Consider the following 25,197-nt stretch of genomic DNA (forward strand, 5'->3'; position numbering starts at 1 on the left):
AGTTAGTTTTATAAGCTTACAGATGAGAAAATACTGATTTTTAAACATAACAAAAACGAAACACTTGAAATGAGGTACTGTGATCAAGGGCACTCAAGTGCTAGTGTTGGGTGGCTGTACATGATTCATAAGCACTGCTGTAGCTCTAACAGGCAGAACAAAGCAGCCTGGGCCAAACAGCCTAATATCCATCGTGCTTCTTTTGGCTAATCAACTATTATGTGCAATCACTGGTCAAGAGCCCTTTGAATCCTGCTTTACCACTTATGACATCAAAGCACACAGATTAAATATTCTTTTATTTGACCCAAATTATTAGTGATAACACTTAAATTACACATTGGAAAGCACTGCAATTATCTCTCAAAAAAATCAGACAATGGTGGCTTAAATTAAAAGAGCTTGAGAAACAAGATACATAAAACTCAGGATATCAAAGTAAATACTAAGGTGAACATATACCTTGACACAGAGACTGTTCAACCATTTTTGTTAGTAGTCATGTCAAAAGCAATTAGAGAAATATGTACCTAAACTGTTGAAAGGTTGTTTGGGGAGAAGATTATGGGGAAATACATGTTTTGATAAAGATTTCAATGTCTGAATTTTGAAGAATATGCATTGCCTGTATGATTTAAATAGCTAAAATCAGATTTAGCTATCAGTCACAGAACAGATATACAAATGTGCTTGGCAAGAGAAAGCTATATGAACTGACTTCATAGAGACCTATCTAAACTGCTAGTATTTTGAGACCTAGTTATTAAACATTAAGTTCAGAAATATTAAAAGGGAATAAGATAAGCAAATGATGAAATGTAGACATTTTTCATTCAAAAATATGGAAGCTCTTTTGACTCAAAAAAACCAAATCTTTATTCTATAACAAATGAGCTTAAAAAAAAATAATAATTAGCTTTAAAAAGCCATAAAACAGTGTGACAAATGTATAAGGAATACAAAAAAGGACAACAGATTACACTGGGGGAAAGTTATTTTTAAATACAGTACACTTCAACAGAAAAATTTTACAATGGGAAACTTTTTAATTCCATTTTTCTAATAAAGACTTTTCTCTTTATTAAAACATAAAACATTTTCTTCTTGAACCTTTATATGTAAAATTTATTGAACTGACAATTTCCTTAGTAACACAGGCTGAGCCAGGTGAAATATGCCAAGCAATTTACATATAAAATTAGAAAGCTAATTTTGGTTTTAACTGCATAGGTTCAGTATTATTGCATAGGTTCCAAATTTACTGCAAAACTACACTGAGTAAATTTTAAATTTGGAAGCACCACCTTGTAGCGAAAGAACGAACTTCTCAATGGCAGGGGTCAAGATGGGGTTTCCTAGAGAGGACACCAGTGCTCCTGAGGCACACTGGTGAAATTCTATTTTCTGACCTGTACAGAATGCCATGAGGCTCACTTTATCATTATTTGTTTAACTACATGACTTTTCTGTTACTGTATTTCATAATTTTAAACATTTATGAAAACCATATCCAATATGTACCCAAATTGGAAGTCTGAATGCCTGAATTTCCTAAGTACCACTTTTATTTCCTAGAATTATAAATGTACTATTATATTTTTGATATAAAACGCCAGAAAAAAGATATTCTTTGGTAAATGATGAAAGAAGTTTTCCCCTCAGAATGTTTTCACTGATGCTTTCTCTCAGCCTCTGAGGAAACTGCAGGGGTTCTGCAGTTATCACCTCCACACATCTATCCCAACTCGAAAAATCATCCAAAAAGCCCTAGATTTTACTGCATCAATATACAATAAAAAGGATATGTGGCATACTTAACTATGGAGCAAAATTCATCAAAAATGTCTTTCTTTCCTACTTTACTTACTGTAGCTGCTGCTGCTGCAGCTAAGTCGCTTCAGTCGTGTCTGACTCTGTGTGACCCCATGGACAGCAGCCCACCAGGCTCCTCTATCCACAGGATTCTCCAGGCAAGAATACTGGAGTGGGGTGCCATTTCCTTCTCCATACTTACTACAGGGTTGGCCCCAAAGTTCATTTGGGTTTTTTGTAACATTTCATGGAAAACCCCAACACTTTTGGGCCAACCAATATACAGGAAGTGACATGCTATTCACAAAATGACCTGCATTAGCTGGGGAGAATTCACCTTCTCTCCCTGCCTGAGTTACTTTTCACAGGAGCTAAATGCATCCCATTTAGTACCTCTTTCATACCATAGAGCAGTTTGCAGAGAGGAAGTCCTTACTCTTTTTCTCAGGAACCTGTCAGGTTGCATTAGTGACCATGTCCCTTACTATGACTCTCACCTGAACACATCTGATTGGCAGGTGAGAAGAGTCATTGGCTGAGTCTTCCTAGAGACTGTCTCCCAAACCAGCTTCCATCCCACCGTGGTAAGCATCTCATCTTTGCTTCATTCAAATACTGGGAATATTAAAGATGGGAGTAGATGTGCTGGAGAGTATTTCACAGGACAAGGCCTTCTACTGAGGCTTTGGTGCTACCTACTAAAATAATCCTATACTCCAATGAAGTACAGAAAATATTTTTAAAGAAACCAGGGCTACATTGCAATTCTTGACTTGGGTCCTTGCAAAGGGCTATGATATAAAGGCCAGCCACTAAGCTAATGTTGTCTTTTGGAGTTTGATACATTCTAGGTTTGAATATACCAAAGATCAGGGCTATTGCTCCATCTAGTGTTTGTTTCTACCTATGAAGAAATGTCAGGCTGTTGCACCACCAAGATCTGTAACTTCCTTTAGGAGTTTGAATAAACAGCTGCATTGTAAGATGAAAACAACACTCCAACGGGGTCTTTTAACAGTCTTAAAAAGGAAAATGGGATTACTGAACTTAAATCTGAAGAGGTCAAATTCTTTGGTCCTAAGAAGTAGTAAGAGCCATTTTCTCCTTTCTTATTTACAAGTAAGAAAAAGTAACAGAAGCTGCTTCTCTAAGATTTTGGAATTGCCCATGCTCAATGTCAAGATAAAATAGTGAGGAATCTTGGCACTGATATTCCATAGAAGTGATACTTCATTGTTAATCTAATATAACCATAAGGCTCAATTGGCCAGTCTATCTAAAAAAAAAAAAAGATTTAATATTTCTAAGAAAATATGGTTAAACTATTTTAACCCTTTCCTCTTAGAAATAGATAAGGAAGAGACAGAAACTTTAATAATGGAAAATAATGCAGGAAATTACTACCAGTCAATGGAAGCACAATCTTTTAGAATCTTTGCTACAACTGGAATAAGAAATGATAATTATGACAGACTTTATTGTTTGATACCAACTTTTATCGAGTTGTTCAAAGTACAGGATATATGTAATCATTCAAAGTCTCTGGCTGATACCTTCACAAGCATTAGAAAAAGAACATATATTGAAAAAGAACACATATTGAGTAACAAACAGTGAGCTTAGGCACTGTTCATATAAACTGTTTTACATGCAGGAAATCCAGGATGTCTAGAAATTACTAAAATTATAAAAAAAGGGGTAAAGCTCTTTTCCTCAACTCTGGCTAAATGTCATCACCTTAAAATACTGACACAGTGTTTGATTATAAAGCAGAAATGTACAATGGTAGATTTATTTTAGTCCTTATTCAAGAATGATATTTACACAAAGCTCTCACTCAGTATAAATAAAACTATTGTATGTCATATAACCTTCTAAGTTTTATAGAGCATTTATAATACAGGTAACATTAACACCAGATTGAAAAATAAGGAGAACCAAGGCTACTCTATGTGTCCTTGAACTGGGAATTTTCTCAGACAGTGGAGTCATGGTCAGGAAATGATACTAAAAAACATAAATTTTTATACATTAGTTTCTCCATCTCTGTGTAAGCAAGAATGATTCAAATTCTTCAGTTAACTGCAATACTCAAAAAATCTTCAACTGGTAAACTCTTAGTCTGCAATGTTTCAATTTTTCCCGAATCTTAAAAACTTCAAACTGCCATTAAATATATTATCTTCTGTTTCTTCTTAAACAACTAAGGTTCATAAAAGGATCGTCATCGTCCTAAAACGACATCCAAATGTAAAATTAGTGACTGTTTCATGCTTCACTGAGATAAAACAGAAGTGCTTACGGGCAAACAATGCCAGTAAGAGCCATCTTCTCTTTTCACATCGGGTATGCTTTCGTGTTTCTATTTCCTTCATAAATATAAATTGTCAGTTTTTTTTTCTCTTTCTCCCCTCCTTAGTAGCCATTTCACTGTTAAAATAAATAAGCTCAACTGAATTTTTAGCAAGCATTAAAAATAAAAATTTATCCTGCTCTATATGAGTGTGTATATATACACCCATAATATATGTCAATATATGTCTCTCAGTTATTCATCCTACAAAAAGCAAATAAGGTATGGGAAAGCCAAAAAATAAATACTATTCAAGTTATTTCTATTAGGTTTTTAAACAGGTTTTTTTTTTTCAATTTACAGTTTATAACTGGTATATATCACGTTCCAGAAACTGAAAGCCAAAAAATTAATGAAGCCACATGATCCAGTTTAGAAATAACTGCAATTTTTATTCCCACTACCCATATAATGCCAGAAATAGATCCAATACTCTCAGAATGATGCAAGAAACAATCTAGCAAAGCAATCTTTCAAATATTTTTTTAGAAAAAGAAGTAGACGGGCTATTTCAGTTTCAATGAGTTCCTGTGTTCCTGGGTTGTTTATTACATGTACAGTATAAATAGGCAAGAATATCAGATGTTTGCTAAGAATTTAGAGAGAATGAAAAGTAACAAACCTAAAATAAGCCCCAAACACATGATCTAATGCAGATAACATAAATCAATGATTATATATTTTATAACTAAATATTCAAAAGAGAAAGCAAAACTGTAAAGTTTTGGTTTATGTTTCTTTTAAGAAATTACTAAAAAGGAATAACTATTTGGTGTTAGGCTCTGTTGGCGATGTTAACACATTCAAATGTTCACCAAGTTAGCCATCTCTAGTGATATACGGATGTCTTGAGAAATACAAATTCGCTCTCACTTATTGATTCATTTTCTGCTACCATAAAAGGCAGAACTGATTTATAAATGAGAGTTAAATCCAAACTAAGGTATAGTAGAGAATTTGCAAATAGTTCTCCTTTGCAGTTAACTTGAAGTATACAAATTTTTTAAGTAACATATAACCATATGTATATCTAGATGCTCTGGAATTAACAAATGCATCAACAATTGCTCACTTCTCTCCTGGAGGCAACATGTTAGTATTTAATAGACAGACTGTATGAGTTCATGTTGCCATTTTTCTCTGTAGCCCGAGTTCTAGGGAGTCTTTCTTCGAGCTGTTTCAAAATCACATCTGAGACACAGGGAACATGACAGCAGCAGGTGAAGCTCAAAATCGTAGGTGTGATTCACATGCTACAATGGGGATAACCCTGGAGAACACTGTGCTCAGTGAAATAAGCCAGGCGGAAAAAGACGAATTCTATATAATCCCACTGATCTGAAGTATCAGAGCAGTCAAAATCATAAGGACACTAGAGTGGTTTCTAGGGGCTGAGGAGAGGGGAAATGGAAAGATGTGGTTCAATGGGTATAGATTTTTGGTTCTGGAAGATGCACAGGTTCTGGAGGCTGTTGCACAACAATGTGAACACACTTAACACTAGTGAACTATTGATAATTGTACACTTAAAACTGGTTGAAATTTAAGTTTTATGTTCATGTTTCTACCACAGTTGAAAATTACCACCATGCATCCTTATATAGGAAATGTGTAGAGCATATAATGAGGATTTCATAAACATTCTATTAAAAAGTAACTTCTATGATATTATCACCGCTATTTCTCCAAACATAAACAACAAAAGCTTAAAAAAACTATTCTGATCCTACTGTTAACTGGGCAGGTTAAATAAGAGCTGAGTGAATATTAGACGTTAATTTCAGGCCTTTCACATCTGAGACATTTCCACTGACAGGCACTCAACAGAGGCCACTCATCGATTCCACAGTAACTATGGTTCCAAGGAAGGTGATCAATGAAACTATATTCAGAAATAATTTTTAGCAACTAGCTTAGCAGTTCCTATTCAGATTTTATAAACACTTAAATTATTTAAGATTTAACTTAGTACTTCATTATTACCTCATCTGATTCAAAGTCGACTCCTTTGGTGATCTGGCTCTGGGACATGGGTTTGCTTGATGATGAAGTGCTCGAGCCTCTGAGGCAAAATAGGAGAAAAACAGAGAAGATGAACCAAAAATTCATCACGGGAGCCTTTCTTGCCAAATTTTTCATTTTAGTAGCAGCCATAAATAAAAACAGCTAGTACATTCTCTTCGAGCTGCATTAGAGGCAGTAAAAGCTCAGAGATGTGTGAGGAAAAGCACTCTGAGGTCAAGGTGTGAATTCCAGTTCTGCCCCTTCTGAGTTACATGGCTTCCAGCAAGGTACTCAGCCTCTGTGCCACAATCTCCTCAGACATGAAACGAGGATAATAATACTTTTTTAAGAGATTAAATGTGTTAGCCATAAAAAGGAATGAAACTGGGTCATTTGTAGAGATGTGGATGGACCTAGAGAACTGTCATACAGGATGAATTAAGTCAGAGAGAGAAAAACAATTATCTTGCATTAATGCACACATGTGGAATCTAGAAAAATGGGAGAGATGAACCTATTTGCAAACCAGGAATGGAGACTGATGCACAGAACAAACATACAAACACCAAGGGGGGAAGGGGAGGAGTGGGAGGAACTGAGAGATTGCATTTACGTGTATGTACTCTTTATGTTGTTGTTGCTGGTTAGTCACCAAGTTGTGTTTGACTCTTTGTGACCCTATGGAATGAAGCCTGCCAGGCTCCTCTGTCCATGGGATTTTCCAGGCAAGAATACTGGAGTGGGTTGCCATTTCCTTCTACAGGGGATCTTCCCAACCCAGAGATCAAACCTGCGTCTCCTCCATTGGCAGGTGGACTCTTTCCCATTGAGCCACCAGGGAAGCCCATATACTATTGACACTCTCTGTAAAATAGATAACTAATGAGAACATACTATGTAGCACAGGGAACTCTACTTACTGCACTGCAGTGACCTGAATGGGAAGAAAATCCCAAAGTGAGGGAATATATGTATGTATATGTATGGCTGATTCATTTTGCTCTACAGTAGAACCTAGCACCGGAGAAGGCGATGGCACCCCACTCCAGTACTCTTGCCTGGAAACTCCCATGGATGGAGGAGTCTGGTAGGCCGCAGTCCATGGGGTCACTAAGAGTCGGACACGACTGAGCGACTTCACTTTCACTTTCATGCATTGGAAAAGGAAATGGCAACCCACTCCAGTGTTCTTGCATGGAGAATCCCAGGGACGGGGGAGCCTAGTGGGCTGCCGTCTATGAGGTCACACAGAGTCGGACACGACTGAAGTGACTTAGCAGCAGAACCTAGCACAGCACTGTAATTATACTCCAATAAAAAATAATTTCAAAAATGAAAATCAATAGCCACTTTAAAAAGATTAAATGTGTTAATATACCTAAACACTTCGATCAGTGCCTGACATGTATGAAGCATTTCACAGATGTTTGCTTGTATTATCATAGTTCTTAGCATATATTAACACATATCTACTACTGTCCTCTACTCCTCAAAATTATGGCAACATTGAAATATTTTAATTCAACTATCAGCTATGTTTCCATAAAAGGATAAAAGGATCTTGGAAAAGCCTCACTGCTTTCTAGGGTTGCCTTAGTTAATATTATTCATGTTCTGTCCAAATTGAATAGCAAATATTTATTTAGTACTTGATCCTTGCCAAGTACTAAATGATAGGCCCTGGCAAATATCGGTAACCAAGTTAATCAGGAATCTGCTTTTATGAAGCTTAACTTGTAGTAATGGAATTCATATTCCTGTCTTTTTACTAACAAAAATTTTAAGTTATCTTAGAACAGGGGCCAGCAATCTTGGTTAGCAAGCCAAATCCAGCCTACCTGTTGCCCACAGATGTGAGCTAAGAATGGTCTTCACCTTTTGAAATGGGTACATTTAAATCATTAAGTACCTACATAATATCCCCAATATTGTCTCCTGGCCCACAAAGCCTAAAATATTTACTACCTAACCCTTTAAGAAAAAGGTGGCTGGCTCCTGTCACAAATGAAAGCAGCGTTTGTGAATTCCTAGCCAACGATTTATTACCACGCTTTGGAATGTTATTACAGCAAAAGAACTGAAGGTCTTGTCTGGACAAACTGTTTGAAACAAGAGGTCTTATGTCAGAGGGAAACAGAAAAACCCACAGGTTCTCAGGCACAAAGGTAAAGGAGGATATGACGAGCAAACTCGAAGAGCAACACAGCTTCAGAGACAGCAGATCAAGGAACTTATCAAGCGATCCAACTGGGACTCTCCTACCTCTCTGTATTTGACCTAAGCTGGAACTGGTCATTGACTGGTTTCCATCTGTGACAGGAAGACAGAGCATCAAGAGCATAAAGCCGAAGCCCACCACGGCAGGCAAGGCATTGTGGATACGGGGCCTGGGGAAAGTGGAAAGTTAAGAAAGAAGCACGCACTGAGACCTGACTCTGCCTGCTGCTGTCTCCCCAGACAAATAACCAATAGTGCCCAGACATCTACACCAGACGCTGACTCATGTGATCACAGCAGGGGCCCCTAATTCTATACCAGAGGACCCCACACACTGACAGATCCAGTCTATAAGAGGTCCTCTATCCTTATAAATCAGTGCTGGAAGCAAAGATTGGCTATATTGCTTTGACTGCTAGGCCAAATAAATAAATGGCTTTTGTCCTTAATGACCAAAAAAAAAAAAAGGTTTAATTTGATGAGCTTTAAGGCAGAGAGGGTGTATTAAATTGTGTGCAGGAGCTCTAAGTCTTCTTCATTTTTGTACAGATATAATTTGGAGCCACAGGTCAGAATTCCTGTCTAGAGATGTTCGCCCAATTATGTCAGTTGTAGCACTGTCACAAGCATAAGATAACATGTTAAATTGGCCTTGGCACATAAAAGGTGCCCCCGAAATGTCAGTTCCCCTCACTGCGAGGTTTAACAGGATCCCTTCCATCTCTCCTCTTCCCCCTGGCCTGATGGGACCGGGTCTTCTCTTGCTTGTGGCTTTAAGATGAGGGTGGGTACCACCAGCTCTATCAAATCTGGAAGGGTCCTCTTATTCCCAGTACAACAAGGTAGAGTTAGTCACTCAGTTGTGTCCAATTCTTTGCGACCCCATGGACTGTAGCCTGCCAAGCTCCTTTGTCCATGGACTTCTCTGGGCAAGAATACTGGAGTGGGTTCCCATTTCCTTCTCCAAGTGATCTTCCAGACATAGGATTCGAACCCAGGTCCCCCACACTGCAGGCAGATTCTTTACTGTCTGAACCACCATGGAAGCCCACAACAAGGTAGAGTTTGCTGCAATTTTTCCAAAGAAAAGTGGGTGGACCACCATTGCCTATCCAGCAGAAGGGAGTTTTACAGCTGAAAGTTCTTTCCTTTTTCAAGTTAACCACCAGAATATTAGTGCTTTCACTGCCTACCATTCTTCCTATTATTCCCATTCGATTTCCCTAGCCTGTTCCTCTTTATAGAGGTGTTACTTTGTGCCAAGTACTGAGAGAGTTAACTTAGGCAGGTTGATAGGGAGTCCAAGGCCCCTTTAAGGAGGTGAACATTCTTTCTTTTTCACATTCTTTTGCCTTAGCCACATAGGCCTTGTAAGCCCTATCTCTTGCTCAAGGACATGTATTTTTTAAGCTCAAGATGTATGCTGTGGGAAAAGAGGTCTGACAAAACTTTCACAGCTTTGACGCATTCTTTTTATCTATTCTCAACAGCCAGTTGAAAAGTATATAATGCTTTTATATAAATATATTTAATGCTTAAATATATTTAATGCTCTGCTTAAACCAGCGAGGCAGATACTTTTCTACCCCCTTCCTGTGCCTTTTGCCAGAACACTTTTCTATCACTTTCACTTTAATAAAATCTCTGCTACACAAAGCTCTGAGTGACTGAGACTGTGTCTTTGGTCCCAGAGTTAAATCTTCTCCTTTGGAGACCACAAATCCGGCGCCGTTCACCATAAGCTATCAGTGCTGTACTTAGCACTTCACTAACATTAACTTACTTCTAAGCCTCATAATAACCCTTGGAGATGAATATTCTTGTCTTCATTCTACAAATGAGGACACTGAGGCACGGAAGAAACTTGTACAAGGCCCATACTCAGTAAGTAGTAGAGCTTAATGTTTCCAATTATGACTAAAATAAATATACCAACCATGTTATTACTAAATAATTTCCACCAAACAACCTAAATCGTGTTACCCAGTTGCTGTCATTAGGAACACAAATCTGCCAAGGCTGATTTCAGATTTCTTGCCAAAATGTTAGTTTCTAAATCGTCTCTTGTCATTTAAATGACTCTTATTCATGCATAGAGGTCTGAGAGTTTAATCTATTATGTTAAGAAGCAATAGCAGAGGATGAACCTAGAGATTATCATAACAAGCAAAGTAAGTCTGAATGAGGAAGACAAATACCATATGATATCACTTATATGTGGAATTTAAAATACAACACAAATGAACTTATTTACAAAATAAAAATAGAGTTACAGACACAGAGAACAGACTTGTGCTAGTCAAGGGGGAGAAGGGTGCAAATGAGATAGACTGGGAATCTGGAATTAACAGATGCAAACTATTATATATAGAATGGACAAACAACATGGTCTTACTGTATAGCACAGGCAACAATATTCAATATCCTGGGATAAACCATAATGGGAAAGAATGTGAAAAGAATGTATATATATGTATAACTACTCTGCTGTACAGCAGAAAATAACACAACTCTATAAATCAACTAATACTTCAATAAAATTAAATAAAAGAAGCAATGGCAGAGGTGAGTCCTGGAGCAGAATGCCTGGTCCGTGACTGGCTGGTGACCTCAGGTAAGTTATTTAAACTACCAGGCTTCACTTTCTTCAAAGACAAAAGGGAGGAAAACAGAGTTATAAATACATTTACCTCCTGGAGTGACTGTAAGCAGCAAACAATCTAATTCATATGCAAAGGCTTAGAATGGTGCCTGACATACAGGAAGTGCTAAAAGCTGAAACTGAATATAAACAAAATACAAAGCTATTTTCTGTTAATTGAAGAGAACACAGTACTCTAACAAGAATATCACTGGTTAATAAAGGCAAAAGGAAATGAATGACAAGTTATTCAAACTGTCACTGAAAATACTTGTAATAATGATGCACTGACTCTATGAACTAGCCCCTGGTCTATTTTTCACTTCTGTATATACATGACTGCTTCCCAGGTGGCTCAGTGGTGAAGAATCTGCCTGCAATGCAGGAGATGATGGTTTGATCCCTGGGTCGGGAAGATCCCCTGGAGGAGGGCATGGCAACCCCACTCCAGTATTCTTGTCTGGAGAGTTCCATGGACAGAGCTTAGTCCATGGGGTTACAAAGAGTCAGACATGACTTAGTGACTAAACAGCAACAACAAATACATGACTAGTTGAAAATGAATCTGTTAGATTTCCATGACTTAGAAAAATGTATAAGGAGAATTCTGGATAATTTTTAATTTTTTCAGATGTTTCTTCTTGTAGGAAGTGACTACACCTACCTTTGATCAGTTTTGAAAGTAGTCAGAAAAACGTCTTCTTCGGTATCTGACTCATCCACCTCAATCACCTAAGAGGGAGAAACAGCAAATAGTCCTTGTGGGGATGGAAAATTTGAATAAAAATGCATTAAAGAGTCTAAGAATACATTTTTTATAAAAATTTACAAAGAAGGAGGCAGAAACCATGTTAACAGCACCCTGTACCATGGCAGCCTGGGTACGTACAGGAACATGTACCTAGACTGGTGAATGACTCACATAGGGTCACATGCAGATAGTGCCCTGTGATTGATTCTCTTGGGTTTGAAATGAAAGACCGTCGTTGTTTCATCTCTAATTAAAAATGAGGTATATAAGACTGTGTGGCTTCGAAGTACTGAATATCTGTTTTTCTGTTACATTTATCCCTGTTAAATACCACTTGTTGCCTTTAAGCCTCACTAAAGATATTTATGATTCTTGATTATATAATCCAAAATACCACCTATTCTATATTTCTGTTATCTTGACACTTAATACACACATTTGCTGTGTCTTCATCTAACTGATAAAGTCAAAGACAAAACAGTGAAAAAAACAGCACTTGAGATCCACTCCCTCAACAGGTTAACATTGAACTATTAGTCAAAAACCATTAAATGAAGCTGTCTAATCAGCTATGAATCCAGACAATATTTTTGTCCATGAAACTGTCATTAGATTGTCTTATGTACCTTGAAGTAATCTAACACCTTCAGCATTCCTCTAAACCACCACTGCTGCTGCTGCTGCTAAGTTGCTTCAGTCGTGTCCGACTCTGTGCGACCCCATAGACGGCAGCCCACCAGGCTCCCGTCCCTAGGATTCTCCAGGCAAGAATACTGGAGTGGGTTGCCATTTCCTTCTCCAATGCATGAAAGTGAAAAGTGCAAGTGAAGTCACTCAGTCGTGTCTGACTCCTAGCTACGCCATTGGACTGCAGCCTACCAGGCTCCTCCGTCCATGGGATTTTTCAGGCGACAGTACTGGAGTGGGGTGCCATTGCCTTCTCCACTATGTATCCCCAATTAAAAAAATGAAAGAAAAAGTTAGTTTGCCATGACTTAACTCTTTTTGAACTCATATTCTTCCAAAAGTTAGTTTGCCATGACTTAACTCTTTTTGAACTCATATTCTTACATTATAAAAGAAAAATCTAGAAGGGAAGCTTGCTTGTGGACATGATGAAAGTTCTGTTTGTTTTCATATATGAAGCAATAGAGGGCAACAGCTGACGGAATAATGAAATGGAGGTCAGGATAAAAGGACCAGAAGAGGTGGAAAAAAAAAAAAAAAGATGAAATTAAGAGAGATAAAAGAGCAATAGTAGGAGCAGGACAGAGAAGCTTTCTGGAAGAGGAGGTCAGCCACATCACAAGCTCGCAGAGACCAGGAAGGGATGAATTTAACATTGCTAGGGTGGTATGATACAGAGCAGTGATTCTCAGATAGGTGTGATTTTTAACCCCTACTCCCATTGCAGAAACATCTGGCATGTCTGGAGGCATTTTTGATTATTGTATCTCGGGGTGGGGGGTGGGGGGTGGGGGGGGCGGACCCACAGCCACTCAGAGGCAGAAGCCAGGAATGATGCTTGAAAAGTGAGACACATGGGTTTTGAAAACAAGGGAAGAGGAGACTCAAGCCAATTTTGGACTCTCCTTGGAATCCAAAGGAACAGCAGAAGTTTCATGTTAAATCTAGAGTCACACAGAGGTCCATAAACTCAGACCTTGTAATCTGTCTTGAGTCTAGTTTCAGCCATTAAGACACAGCCAGAGTATGTAAGTAACAAAAGGACACCAACAAGAAACAAGACCACTCTGTGCACTGAATGCCCATCTTCTGTAACAGTTTTCCACGCACGGACCCTTCTGGTTCAACATTATTATTCTTAAAACTATTACTGGGGACACATATCTATGGATGTAAATTAAGGTGATTCACTCTTTTTTTTTTTTTAAGAGAGAAAACAAAATAAAAACTCCTAGAAGCCCTCAGCCTTTATAATCAGTAAAGTTCTCAACAGTTTTAACATTTTACATTTTTTTCTTTTATTTACTCTGTAAAGCAAAGAATTGACAATCATAATGTACAAAATATAAAGTAGCCCACAATTATAAAACTTTTGTTCCTTACCTCGGTATAATTTTTAGTAGCAACATTTCGGGAGGGCTGCTGTCTTGTAGATTTAAAGGCTACAATGAAAAAGATGATACATCCATTATGTTTTTCTTAAAATAGTTTAGAAAAATCTGCATGCTTCTTTAGCTGATTATTTTCTAAGTTTTATCTGTAAAAGCTCATGATGACTAATTATAAAACCACTTACATTTCTTAAAATCTGAAGGGAGATGGAATTATATGTGTAATTGTCAGTCTCAAATGATTTTTCTGATTTACTCAAATAAAGTAATAAGCAGTGTTCATAAAGACATCTATAGTAAAAAGTATTTTACAGCAAAATACATGGATAAAATCTGATCACCAAATAGACTGAATTCCAAATAAGTGAAAGTAACCTCCTCAGGTCTTCTCTTATAGTTGGCAAGCTCTTTCCTCGTGGCTCTACTGTGTTAGGAGCCACTTGTTCCAGTAAGAGCTTCCTTACTCTCCTCTACTATGTTAAAAATATTCAGTATCTAAGTAATTGTCCAGAGGGAATTCTAGAAAAACTCCGTTGTTTCACAATAACTTTCCTAGAAATCCTTACATTTTCACCTTTGTAAACCTGGTTAGAATCATGAAGTTTATTCTTCCCAAGACTATGATATTATGATTTTACAGTAAGAAACATAATTTGGTCTTCATCCACATTTCTGGCAGAGAGCCCCTAGCCAGTGTTAGTCACTCAGTTGTGTCTGACTCTTTGCAACCTCATGGACTGTAGCCTGCCAGGTTCCTCTGTCCATGGAATTCTCCAGGCAAGAATACTGGAGTGGGTTGCCATTCCCTTCTCCAGGGGATTTTCCCAACCCAGGAATCGAACCCAGGTCTCCTGCATTGCAGGTGGATTCTTTACTATCTGAGCAACCAAGAAGCCCAGGGAGCCCCTAAAATGCTGATTTCCTGAAATGATGAGAGCCATCAAGGTGCTTTTTACTATGTTAACAAGGCAACTTTGGGACCACAACTGAGGGAGGCTGGGTACCAGGGAACCAACTAGGAAGAGAAGGTTGGAACTTTCAGTCCCCAACCTGATTTCTGGGGAGGGTAGAGAAGCTGGAGGCTGAATCAATCACCAACAGCCAATAATCTCATCAATCATGCCTATGTAATGGGGCCTAGATAAAAACCCAAAAGGAGAGGGTTCAGAGAGCTTCCAGGGAATGAATCAGGATATTTCCACATGCCACCATGCCTAGACCCCAAACTTGATACAGACAGAAGCTCCTTTGTTCTGGCTCTTGCCCTAAGTATCTCTTCAACTGGCTATTGATTCATATCTTTAATATCTTTGGTAATAAGCCAGTAATCCAGTAAGTAAACTAGTTTCCTGTGTTCTGTGAGTCACTCTAGCAAGTAAATTGAATCAAGGAAGGAGTCATGGGAACCTCTGATTTATGGCCAAGTGGTCAGAAGTATGGGAATAACCATATTCCAGCATGTGACTGGCATCTGAAGAGAAGCAGGCGGTCTTGTGGAGCTGGGTCTCTCCCCTGTGGAATCTGATGCTGTCTCTGGGTAGTCAGTGTCAGAACTGAGTTGACTTGTAGGACACCCAGCAGGTGTCTAAGAACTGCATGGTGGTATGGGGAACCACCCCCCAACCCCACACACACTGGAATTAAGAGCAGAATATTAAAAACCCAGAATAAAATGTAAACAGCCCTTCAGAGGTTTAAGTTTCTCCTAAGCCTTACCAGTTTCCTAACATAAAAAAAAAGGTCTCCCCCAAGATAACCCCAAAGCCAAACAACAGGGCAAGAGGAGATAAAAAGACAGAGGATTTAAAGAAGTCAAATGCTCAACCAACCCCACAAAGTCCAAAATTCTCCTAGTAAGAAAACTCAGGAATCTTCCCACCTTAGACCTAAGATACCATTTACTCCCTTTTTCCACCCCCAATCTTGGCATGTCTAGCTAAGAGGGGAGAGGAAAGACAGAAGCAGAGTTCTTACCCACCTACTCTATTACTGGCTTCACATCCTACTCTACTCAAAGGCTGGACAGGGCAACTGAATGAAAGAGCCAGTGACTGTGACTCTTCCAAAAAAATATTTCTGCTCAATTATTATTCACTAATGGACTCCTCAAACTCTCAGCTCCTTGAAGAAGAAACAAGAGCCTTCCTTTCTTTCTATCCCCAATAAATGTTTGTGTGATAAATTAACATTATCAGAAAATTAAGCACTGGGTTCTATTAGGAAGGCAATGCATACTGTACTGGAGGCTAAAAGCTCTGGTTTTAAGAGTTAGACCTATGTGGACTCTCTAGCTGGGTGACTGTGACCAAGTTCCTTGGCTTCTTCAAATCTCAGTTTCCCCACCTATAAAACAGATTAATAATACTTCATGCTGAAAACTGTTGAAAGGATAGAAAGAAGTAGTTAATGTAAATTGTTTTGGCAAGTGACTATAGGAGTAGGTATTCAAATGATGTTGCTAGTAACAGAGACTACTACTATCATCATTGTAGACGGAGTAGCACCAATGGTAGCCATGGTAAATTAAATGCAAAGACAGAGGCTCTTTTATTTAGTCACTATCCTTTGCAGACAAACTTCTATGGAAAAATGTTGCTGCTGGCTATAAATGTAGTATCTAATAATACATTTCCCAATAAAACTCCAACGCAGTAACAAACCTCTACACTCCATGTAGTTTGTTATAATAGAATTGAACCTTTATTTATCTCTTCATTCCTCCATTTAGAATACAAACACAGAAGCTATAGTTTTAAAGCTGCTTTTGTCCCAAAGTTACAGCAACTATAGCTAGTACTCCATGGTTATTCTGTCACAGACTGTATTAAAAAGTCAGTTTTATTTTTCAAAAAAAGGCCCAATGTTGGATGTAACCAGTTAAATGTAAAACCACTGAGCCAAATCAACTGTATAAAAGACAAATTTAGACTAATTTATGGACAATCCATTTTCATAAGTTTATTGTAAACACTGCCACTAATACTATTAATAACAACAGCAATCACTGATTGGATTCTTATCAAGTGCTATGCTCAATAATGGATATGCATAGTTCACTTAACACTTTTAATTACTCTGGGAAGTTAGTACTACTCCCCAGTAGGAGGACAGAGTGAACAGGTTATATTTATTTAATTGAAATCTTAGAAGAATAAGAACAGAATAGAGGTAGTATCTGAAGGGATAACAACAAAGGATTACTAGAAGTGATAAAACACACCAATTCACAGTTTCATGAAGCTGAATAAGTTCTAAGCAGGACAAAAAAAGAATTGAAATCTAGATTCATCATAGTGAAAGTGGGGAACACCAAAGACAGCTAGACGGAGAAAAAATGGACTACTTAAAAAAAAAAAAAAGCAACAAGCTAAACTAACAGCTGATTTCTTAACAAGAACAGTGGAAACTTGAAGACTCAGTTTGAGTGATTAATTCTGTCCCATGGTGTTAGGGAAAGCTTCACATAAAACAATAAAGCCTGGACTTTTCTGATGGTACAGTAGTTAAGAATCCGCCTGCCAATGCAGGGGATGCAGGTTTCATCCCTGGTCCGGTAAGATCCCACATGCCATGGAGCAACTAAACCCATGCACCACAACTACTGAGCCTACAGGCCCTAGAGCCTGTGCTCTGCAACAAGACAAGCCACCTCAAGAAGTCTGCTCACTGCAACTGAAAAAGCCAGTGCATGGCAATGAAGCCCCAGTGCAGCCAAAAGTAAAAAATTAATTAAAAAAAAACAAGCAAACAAACAAAAAACTGAACAAAGCCATGATGAAAAAACTCAGTTTGGGCTCAGGTAAAGGCAGGTAATTTACAATGTCCATGCCTCTGTGTTGCACATTAACCAAATTGTAGTGGCTGAACAACGTGTTCATATTTTATTCTTGTTCCTTTCCTAACTCCCTCTTTTTTTCCAATAATAGCTCTATCTCTTTTTTAACATTAACATTTCACAAAAGCCTACTATGTGCCAGCCTTTGGGGGGTGGGGGGGCACCCTATCATCTGGCTTGCAGGATCTTACTTCCCCAACCATGGATTGAACCTGGGCCCTCAGGAGAGTCCTAATCAGTGGACCACCAGTTAATTCCCAGGTTTTTTGCTTTTAATCTTCAGAATAATCGAATTTGGCAAGATTAGTCCCAATTTACACGTGAACAGACTAGGAGAGTGAGTGACTCATCTAAAGTCACAGAACTTTTCATATGTTGAACTCAGCCCAGATTCTTTACAGTGCTTTTTTTTTCACTTCCTTTCCCCTTCTCTGCTTTTATTTTAGACCTGTTAAGAATGTCTCAGTATCCTTCTAGATGCCATTTTCTAAATGGCAACAGAGACAACATACTTATGAAGTCAAATGGATTTCAGTTGGCTCTATGCAAATATTGAATAATTCTTGAATAAAAACATAGCAGCAGAACTTCTGATAAGAAGATTCTCTGAGAATCATTTAATAGATCTGATGTCTTTATCTGTTCTCCAAAGGCATCTGTCATCCAAAAAATACTGAAAAACTTCCTCTGATGGAGTCACAGGTCATTTCCTTCTGAGGTGGCTTACTCCATGTTTGGGCTGATTGACAGGCTCTTCTGTATAATGCAAAGACTACTGAGAACCAATTAGCTCAATCAACCAATTAGCTCAATCTCTAATTTTATCTCACTCTGGAAACTAGTATAGTGCTTAACTACTTGTCCTGAAGGCCAGAGAATGTGGGGGATCAATTCAAGCTTCAGAATTTACCAGCTGTGAGACCTTAGATAAACTGCCTATCTTTTCAAAGCCTTGGTTCTCTTTTCTGTAAAACAGAGAAAATGTAAGTACTGACCCTACTGAGCAGATGCTAAAGAGTCTGCCTGCAAAGCAGGAGACCCAAGTTTGATCACTAGGTCTGGAAGATCCCCTGGAGAAATGGCTACCCACTCCAGTATTCTTGCCTGGGAAATCCCATGGACAGAAGAATCTGGTGAGCTACAGGCCATGGGGTAGCAAAGAGTCAGACATGACTGAGCGACTAACACTTTCACTTTCCATTGAGCTGTTGACAGGCATCCAGTAATTGTCTCATAAATATTAGTAGTTATAGTTGCAGACAATTAGCAATTGTCTCATAAATTAGTACTATCAGTGGTTTTATCAACCTATGGCAAAATATTTAGCTCAATTCCCTCGTCTATAAAAGAGGGAGTACGTGAAATTGTTCTTAAGTCTTCCAGGTCTCTTTTATCATATAATAAACTTAAATCTGTGTGTGATTAGCTTTTCCCATCTGTCCTCACTGGGGAGCAGTTCTTAACCTAGAGCCCATGGATGGGCTTCTAGGGGATCCCTGAACCCTTTGAAATTGAATATAATTGCATAAGTACTTATTTAAAGACAGGATATGTAGCTTGCAGAATTTATAACTTAAAACAGATTTAAAACCACTGTCTTTAGGACTGTGCAAATCATATCTATTCGATCTTTGACATGATTGAACTTTGTTAATGTAAAGATTTCAATTTTTCCCAGGTTAGCTATCCTAAGTTCCTTCTAAGAGATTTTTTTATATTATATGGTTTCTCTTCTGAATGATCATATAAAGCTGATATCCTTCTTGAAATATGGTTCCAAAGATGAGCACAGTATTCTTGACATGATACATCCAATCAGCACAGAGAGAGAACGTCCTTGCTGTAGAGAAGCACTACTTCTATAAATACTGCTTTAGGCACTGAGAGGGTAACAGGCAGGAAGGCTAGGGGTCTCCAAACGGAGGAAACAGGCTGCAAGTGTCAGACGATTTTATCTCTCTTAAGCGGCAGGAGGAAACAAACTACAAGTATCAGACTTTTTGCCTTCTCTATACAAAATTAAAAGGTTTCTTTTAAAATTCTATGTTGCCATGATGACACCTGGTTCCACCTGAACTTAACTTTTCTCAAACCTTGAGCTAACCAATGTGTTTTTCTTACGGAAATGCTTTTCTTAAGCTATGTTAATGAACTATGTCTTTCTTCAAGTCAGTTCCCTTAAGAGACTCAGAACTGATAAGGGCTCAAGGAACCAGTATGTTTTACTCATACAATTGTTCTCCTAATCTATGTTAATGAAACTATATATTTGCTTGGAAACCTGCCTTTCTTCAAGATTCATGTCAATGGCTTTATGGCCCAGGATGACTCACCTTGTGCCAATGTTATGTCAAAATGCATGTTGTGGATGAGGGGCCTGGTGCTGGTCTCTGAGTTTTGAGATAATTCCTTTCTCCAATTAGCAGCCTGCTAGTAGCTATATAACATCCAGCTAAAAGCTAGCAGGGAGGCACTCTTTCCTTCCACTTCTGATGTCTATGTCCATAAGCCTTCTCTATCTCTTTTATACTTTAATAAAACTTTATCACACAAAATCTCTGAGTGATTGAGCCTCGTCACTGGCCCCAGATTGAATTCCTCTCCTCCAAAGAGCAAGAATCCTGGTGTCCCTTATGGCTCAGCAACAGCCTTTCAGGCACCATCAGATTGAGACAGTTAGATCAACCTTTGTACAACCTTAGTGACCTAAGTCTTTCTTACTTGGTTTCCTGCTAATATCACATACTTCTCAGAACTCTCTCTGTGCAGCCATCCTCTTAGACATATATACAGCATGTATTTACCCTTTACAAATTTCATCTTGTAAGATTTAATCCAACTCTTTAATCTGTCAAAAATTAATCTCTAATAAGATAATATAAATACAATACATATGGATATACTCTCAATTCAAAGGAGAAAAAAAATCACCTATTTTAACATATATTTTCACAAATCTGACTTATAATTTCTGCTGATCTCATAAACTATAATATTAAAAATAGTTTATTAAATTTCTATAATAATTATCTAAATAGTTTATAAAAAAATAGGTTCCCTTAGTTTGAGGCTAGCTTTCAGACACAACACATATACAAAATCAATGCATAGAATTCTGTCTGTAATTTCCCTTGAATGCAGCTCACATGACTATATTAACAGTAGAGATGGACAAAAGCAGCATTAGAAAAGCAAGTTAACAGTATGTTAAGAAGCAGTTCCTTGTCTCTTAATCACTGTTGATACACTGACCAACTGCCTTTTCTATGTCTCAGTGATCCCTCTATTAAAGGGAAATCATCAGATCTAATATCAGATATTATAAAAAATACATTTTAGAGCTCACCTTCTTCAATAGCCCCCCTGAATGGCAAAGGTCTTTTAAATTAATATAATTTATCCTGTGATTCCAATAACTCTTTTGACTCCCCAGTGATGACAACACAAACCAGTAAGACTTATTCATGGGGTTTCCTGGGTCTTTTTGCATTGGAATTTATAAATAACTGAAAGATGATCACTTGCAGTCTATACTCACCATCTATAATAGACATATTTCTAGACGTTGATGTAGTGGCCTTTGAACCTCTGCCTTGAGTAGAAATCTCCAGACTAGTGCCTGCTGTTAGAATATTGAGCAGTTAATATACAGTCCATCAGTAGCTAAAGTTTTCTTAAAAAAAATAAAATCAAAATGAAATCTTAAAAAACTTATCTCAAAACAGTTTATGTGTAAAATGCCAAATATATATATATAAGAAGAAACATCTAGAGTCTGATCAGTCAATTTTCAAAGACTATACTTAGGCCACATCTGGTTCATATTGCTCCATTTAAAATTTAAGGAAAATATTTATAAATGCAAGGATAATAAAATAATCATCAATAGAATATGGAGACTTTTCTCCTTGGAGATTTTTAAATAAATTAGTCCCCATTTTAACCAGTTTAAAATTCCTATAGATAAATATTTAATAAAAATAATTTTTAAATATTCCTAGGGATTTTTATACTTCATTAGGAAGTCACTGGGTGAAAGCTTTTATTATTTGGACTATTCAATGACAACAGTGTCACATTAAACACAATGATGGTAATTAATCTTAACTAACATTAATAAATCAAATTGTTTGAGGGCAGTTTTTCTTTGTAAACAAATTTTATAAAGCCATTTCATGATAATGTGGGCATTTGTATCTTATGACACTAACAAAAATAATTTTTATGATCTGGAGTTTTATTCTTACTGTCAGTGGGCCTTAGTTAATCATTTTCCTTAAGTGTTTCATTCACTATTACTTTGTATATGTGAGAGTAAATGTATCAATTAAATATATCAAATGTATAAGAAAAACTGAAACTTTTTTTTTTTGGCTGTGCAGTGAGACTAGAGGGATCTTAATTCCCTGACTAAGGACTGAACCCACACCCTTAGCAGTGAAAGTTCAAGTCCTAACCACGGGATCTTTAGGAAAATCCCCAAACACAATGAAATTCTTTTAAAAAATAGGAGAGTAGGTATTAAACTCTTTTATTATGTAAAAAAATATATATTAAAAACTGTATGTGCATGTGGCTATTCAATATTTAAGTGAAATGTATATGTCAGAACTACATTAAAGCCTATCTCAGCACATTATAAAGATAAATTTTTGAAGGACTGTGTAACTCAATTCTGCCAATGGGGATACAATTCTGAATTTCCTGCACAACTGCCAAGTGTGAATGTGTAGGGAAGACAGTACTTGGGGCTAACCTCTTCCTCTCTGTGACCCCCTTCTTGACATTGAATTCTGCCCTCTTCCTCCTCTTTGGCCTCTTCCTCGGCCTCTTCCTTTGTTGGCTGCTGCTTTGATGCTATCATCAGAGTCATCAGCCATCTGTTCTGCCAAATCTATGCTCATAAGGTCTTCAGCAGTCAAGGCGGAAGCGGCGTCCTCTGACTGAGATCTGAGGGCTCTGGCCCTACTCATGGCCTGACAGGGATGATAAGAGGAAAGCACGTTAGTGGACAATGCAGCATCCTCCCAACTCATTAATCTGGTCACTCTGGTGAACTTCTCATATTGACAAACTGTCTAAACTATTATTTTTCACTAATTATGCTGTTATTGTTGTTGTTCAGTTGCTCAGTTGTGTCCAACTCTACAATCCCATGGGATGCAACATGCCAGGCTTCCCTGTCCTTCACTATCTCCCGGAGTTCACTCAAACTCAGGTTGACTGAATCAGTGATGCCATCCAACCATCTCATCCTCTGCCGCCCCCTTCTCCTCATAGTCACACTAAAAAATGCAATACAAGAGAAGCCTTCTCCACCAGCAATCAAATTCAGTGCCTGTGATTTGCCAGACCGATTTGCAATACTACCTATAAAAGGAGACCTTTTGAAAGGTATACTAAGGAGAATAAAATTTCACAAAATCAGAAGTTTCAGAACTGGGAGGAATGGCAATTCTGGCAGGAGTTAGCAATCAACCCTAATTCAACAGGCTTTGCAAGTGGTGCCAGTGGTAAAGAACCTGCCTGCCAATGCAGGAGACATAAGAGACGAGTTCTATCCCTGGGTTGGGACGATCCCCTGGAGGAGGGCCTGACAACCTCTCTTGTCAGGAAAACAAGAGGAGAAAATCCCATGGACAGAGGCACCTGGTGGGTTACAGTCCATAGAGTTGCAAAGAGTTGGACATGATGGAACTGACTTAGTACACATGCACGCATGCCTAATTCAACACCACAATTTGTAAGAGACTGTCATCATTTGAACTTCTCTATACAATGCGCTATTGATAAATAACAAGGAAAAAACCTCACGAAAAATAGCTTCTATCTCTGAGTGATGACATTTTAGGGTGCTTTTCTTTTCTTCATTATTATTGAATATTACAAATTTGCTACAATGTACATTTTCTAAAATATGACTTTTATAATCAGAAAAACATAAGCAATAATTTCTTACAAATATATATAAAAAGAGTTAAGTAGAACAAAACAAGTGAAAGCCTGGAAAAGGATTAAAACCTTAGGATCAAGATTTTAATTTAATAAATAAACTGTCTAAAGAAGACCAGTTTGACACTTAACGAAATATCCTGAATAACTCTGAAGTGATAATAGATTTCCTGATTAAAAACAAAAAGAGCAATGCTCTGATCTCTTCCTTTAAATCTATCAAAATGTAACAAGAAGAACAAAAATGTTTTTTAATGTTTTCAATGAAATTAGAAAAATGCTCTACCCACAAAACACAAAGCCTAGGAGAAAGAGTTAATGGGTAGGAGAATGAATAACTGGCTTGGCTAAGGAAGAATGCTGAAGAGTTTCAGACAGTGTAGAGAGCTCCAAAATTGATCTATCCCTCCCAAAAGACCATGACAACAGTCTCTCTTGCTTAGAATGACAAGTTCTTGGTCTAAGAACAGGCAGCTAGAGTGTTTCCAAGCTCTCTGTGATCCATGAACTATGGACAGACAGGGCTAACTAAGGAGATGAGAACAAAGCAGGCAGGGCAGAAGCAGGAGGGAAGTGGTGGTGGGAGGGAACCAAGCTTCACGATGAGGCATCTGTTGGAGTGGAACAGCTAACTCACTACAAGCGTTCAACATGGCATTACAACTCAAAAAGAAAAAACTTCAGGGAATACAACAAAAAATATAAAAAAACTGTAAAGATTTCAATTAATCTTTCTTGTCCCAGATAAAGTATGGCCAATCCTCATAATTTTCACATCCCATATATGCAAATTCACCTACTTGCCAAAATGTTTTTGTAACCCCAAAACAATACTCCTGATGTTTTTGTGGTCATTTATGGGCATATGCAGTGAAAATTTTTAATTGCCTGACACACACATTCCCAGATGATGTCAAACAATGTGACACTCAGCCTTCTGGTTTCAGCTCTCGTATTTGTAAATGAGTGTCCTTTTCAGAATACTTGTAGTGCCATGTTGTTCACAATTCTGTGCTTTTGGATGGTGATTTTACTTTTAAAATGGCCCCTGGTGTACTGCTAAAGTGTTGTTTACTGTTCCTAAGTGCAGGAAGCTAAGACGTGCCTTGTGGAGGAAATACATTTGTCAGATAAGCGTCATTCAGACATGAGTTATAGGGCTATTGGCCACAAGATCAATGTTAATGAATCAATGACATATACTGAATAAGGTGTCCTCAAACAAAAACACACACAGAAAAGGTACTGCATTAATCAGTTAGCAAAGATTTTGTAACCAGTGGCTGGCAAGAGCCTATTGTATTTCTTCTTGAAGCAGTAAGTTAAATACTCACTCAGTGTTTGTAGTGACTTTATAGAATACAACTACCATAAATAACAGTACATTAAAAAATGTACTAAAGACCTAAATTACACACTAAGTCAAAGTGTGCTCAGTCGTGTCCGACTCTTTGCGACCCCATGGACTGTAGCCTACCAGGCTCCTCCGTCCATGGGATTTTCCAGGCAATAGTACTGGAGTGGATTGCCATTTCCTTCTCCAGGGGATCTTCC

General features: G+C 37.8%; 1 protein-coding gene across 4 annotated transcripts in view; it reads right to left on the reverse strand.

The window, feature by feature from the left end:
* Positions 1 to 280: 280 nt before the first annotated feature.
* MRE11 (MRE11 homolog, double strand break repair nuclease) overlaps positions 281 to 25,197 on the reverse strand; it is a 73,907-nt gene continuing 48,990 nt past the window's right edge. For 3 of the 4 annotated variants that reach the window (XM_061440047.1, XM_061440045.1, XM_061440046.1), the window contains exons 15-20: positions 22,448 to 22,667; positions 21,230 to 21,313; positions 13,849 to 13,907; positions 11,692 to 11,759; positions 6,149 to 6,227; positions 281 to 4,044 (exon numbers count right to left, since the gene is read on the reverse strand). In XM_061440047.1, coding sequence (XP_061296031.1) covers positions 3,991 to 4,044; positions 6,149 to 6,227; positions 11,692 to 11,759; positions 13,849 to 13,907; positions 21,230 to 21,313; positions 22,448 to 22,667 — 564 coding nt within the window. In that variant the 3' untranslated portion in view covers positions 281 to 3,990. The other variant, XM_061440049.1, reaches the window with a different exon arrangement.

Source organism: Bos javanicus, chromosome 15 (genome assembly GCF_032452875.1).
Source record: "Bos javanicus breed banteng chromosome 15, ARS-OSU_banteng_1.0, whole genome shotgun sequence".
NCBI lineage: Eukaryota > Metazoa > Chordata > Mammalia > Artiodactyla > Bovidae > Bos > Bos javanicus.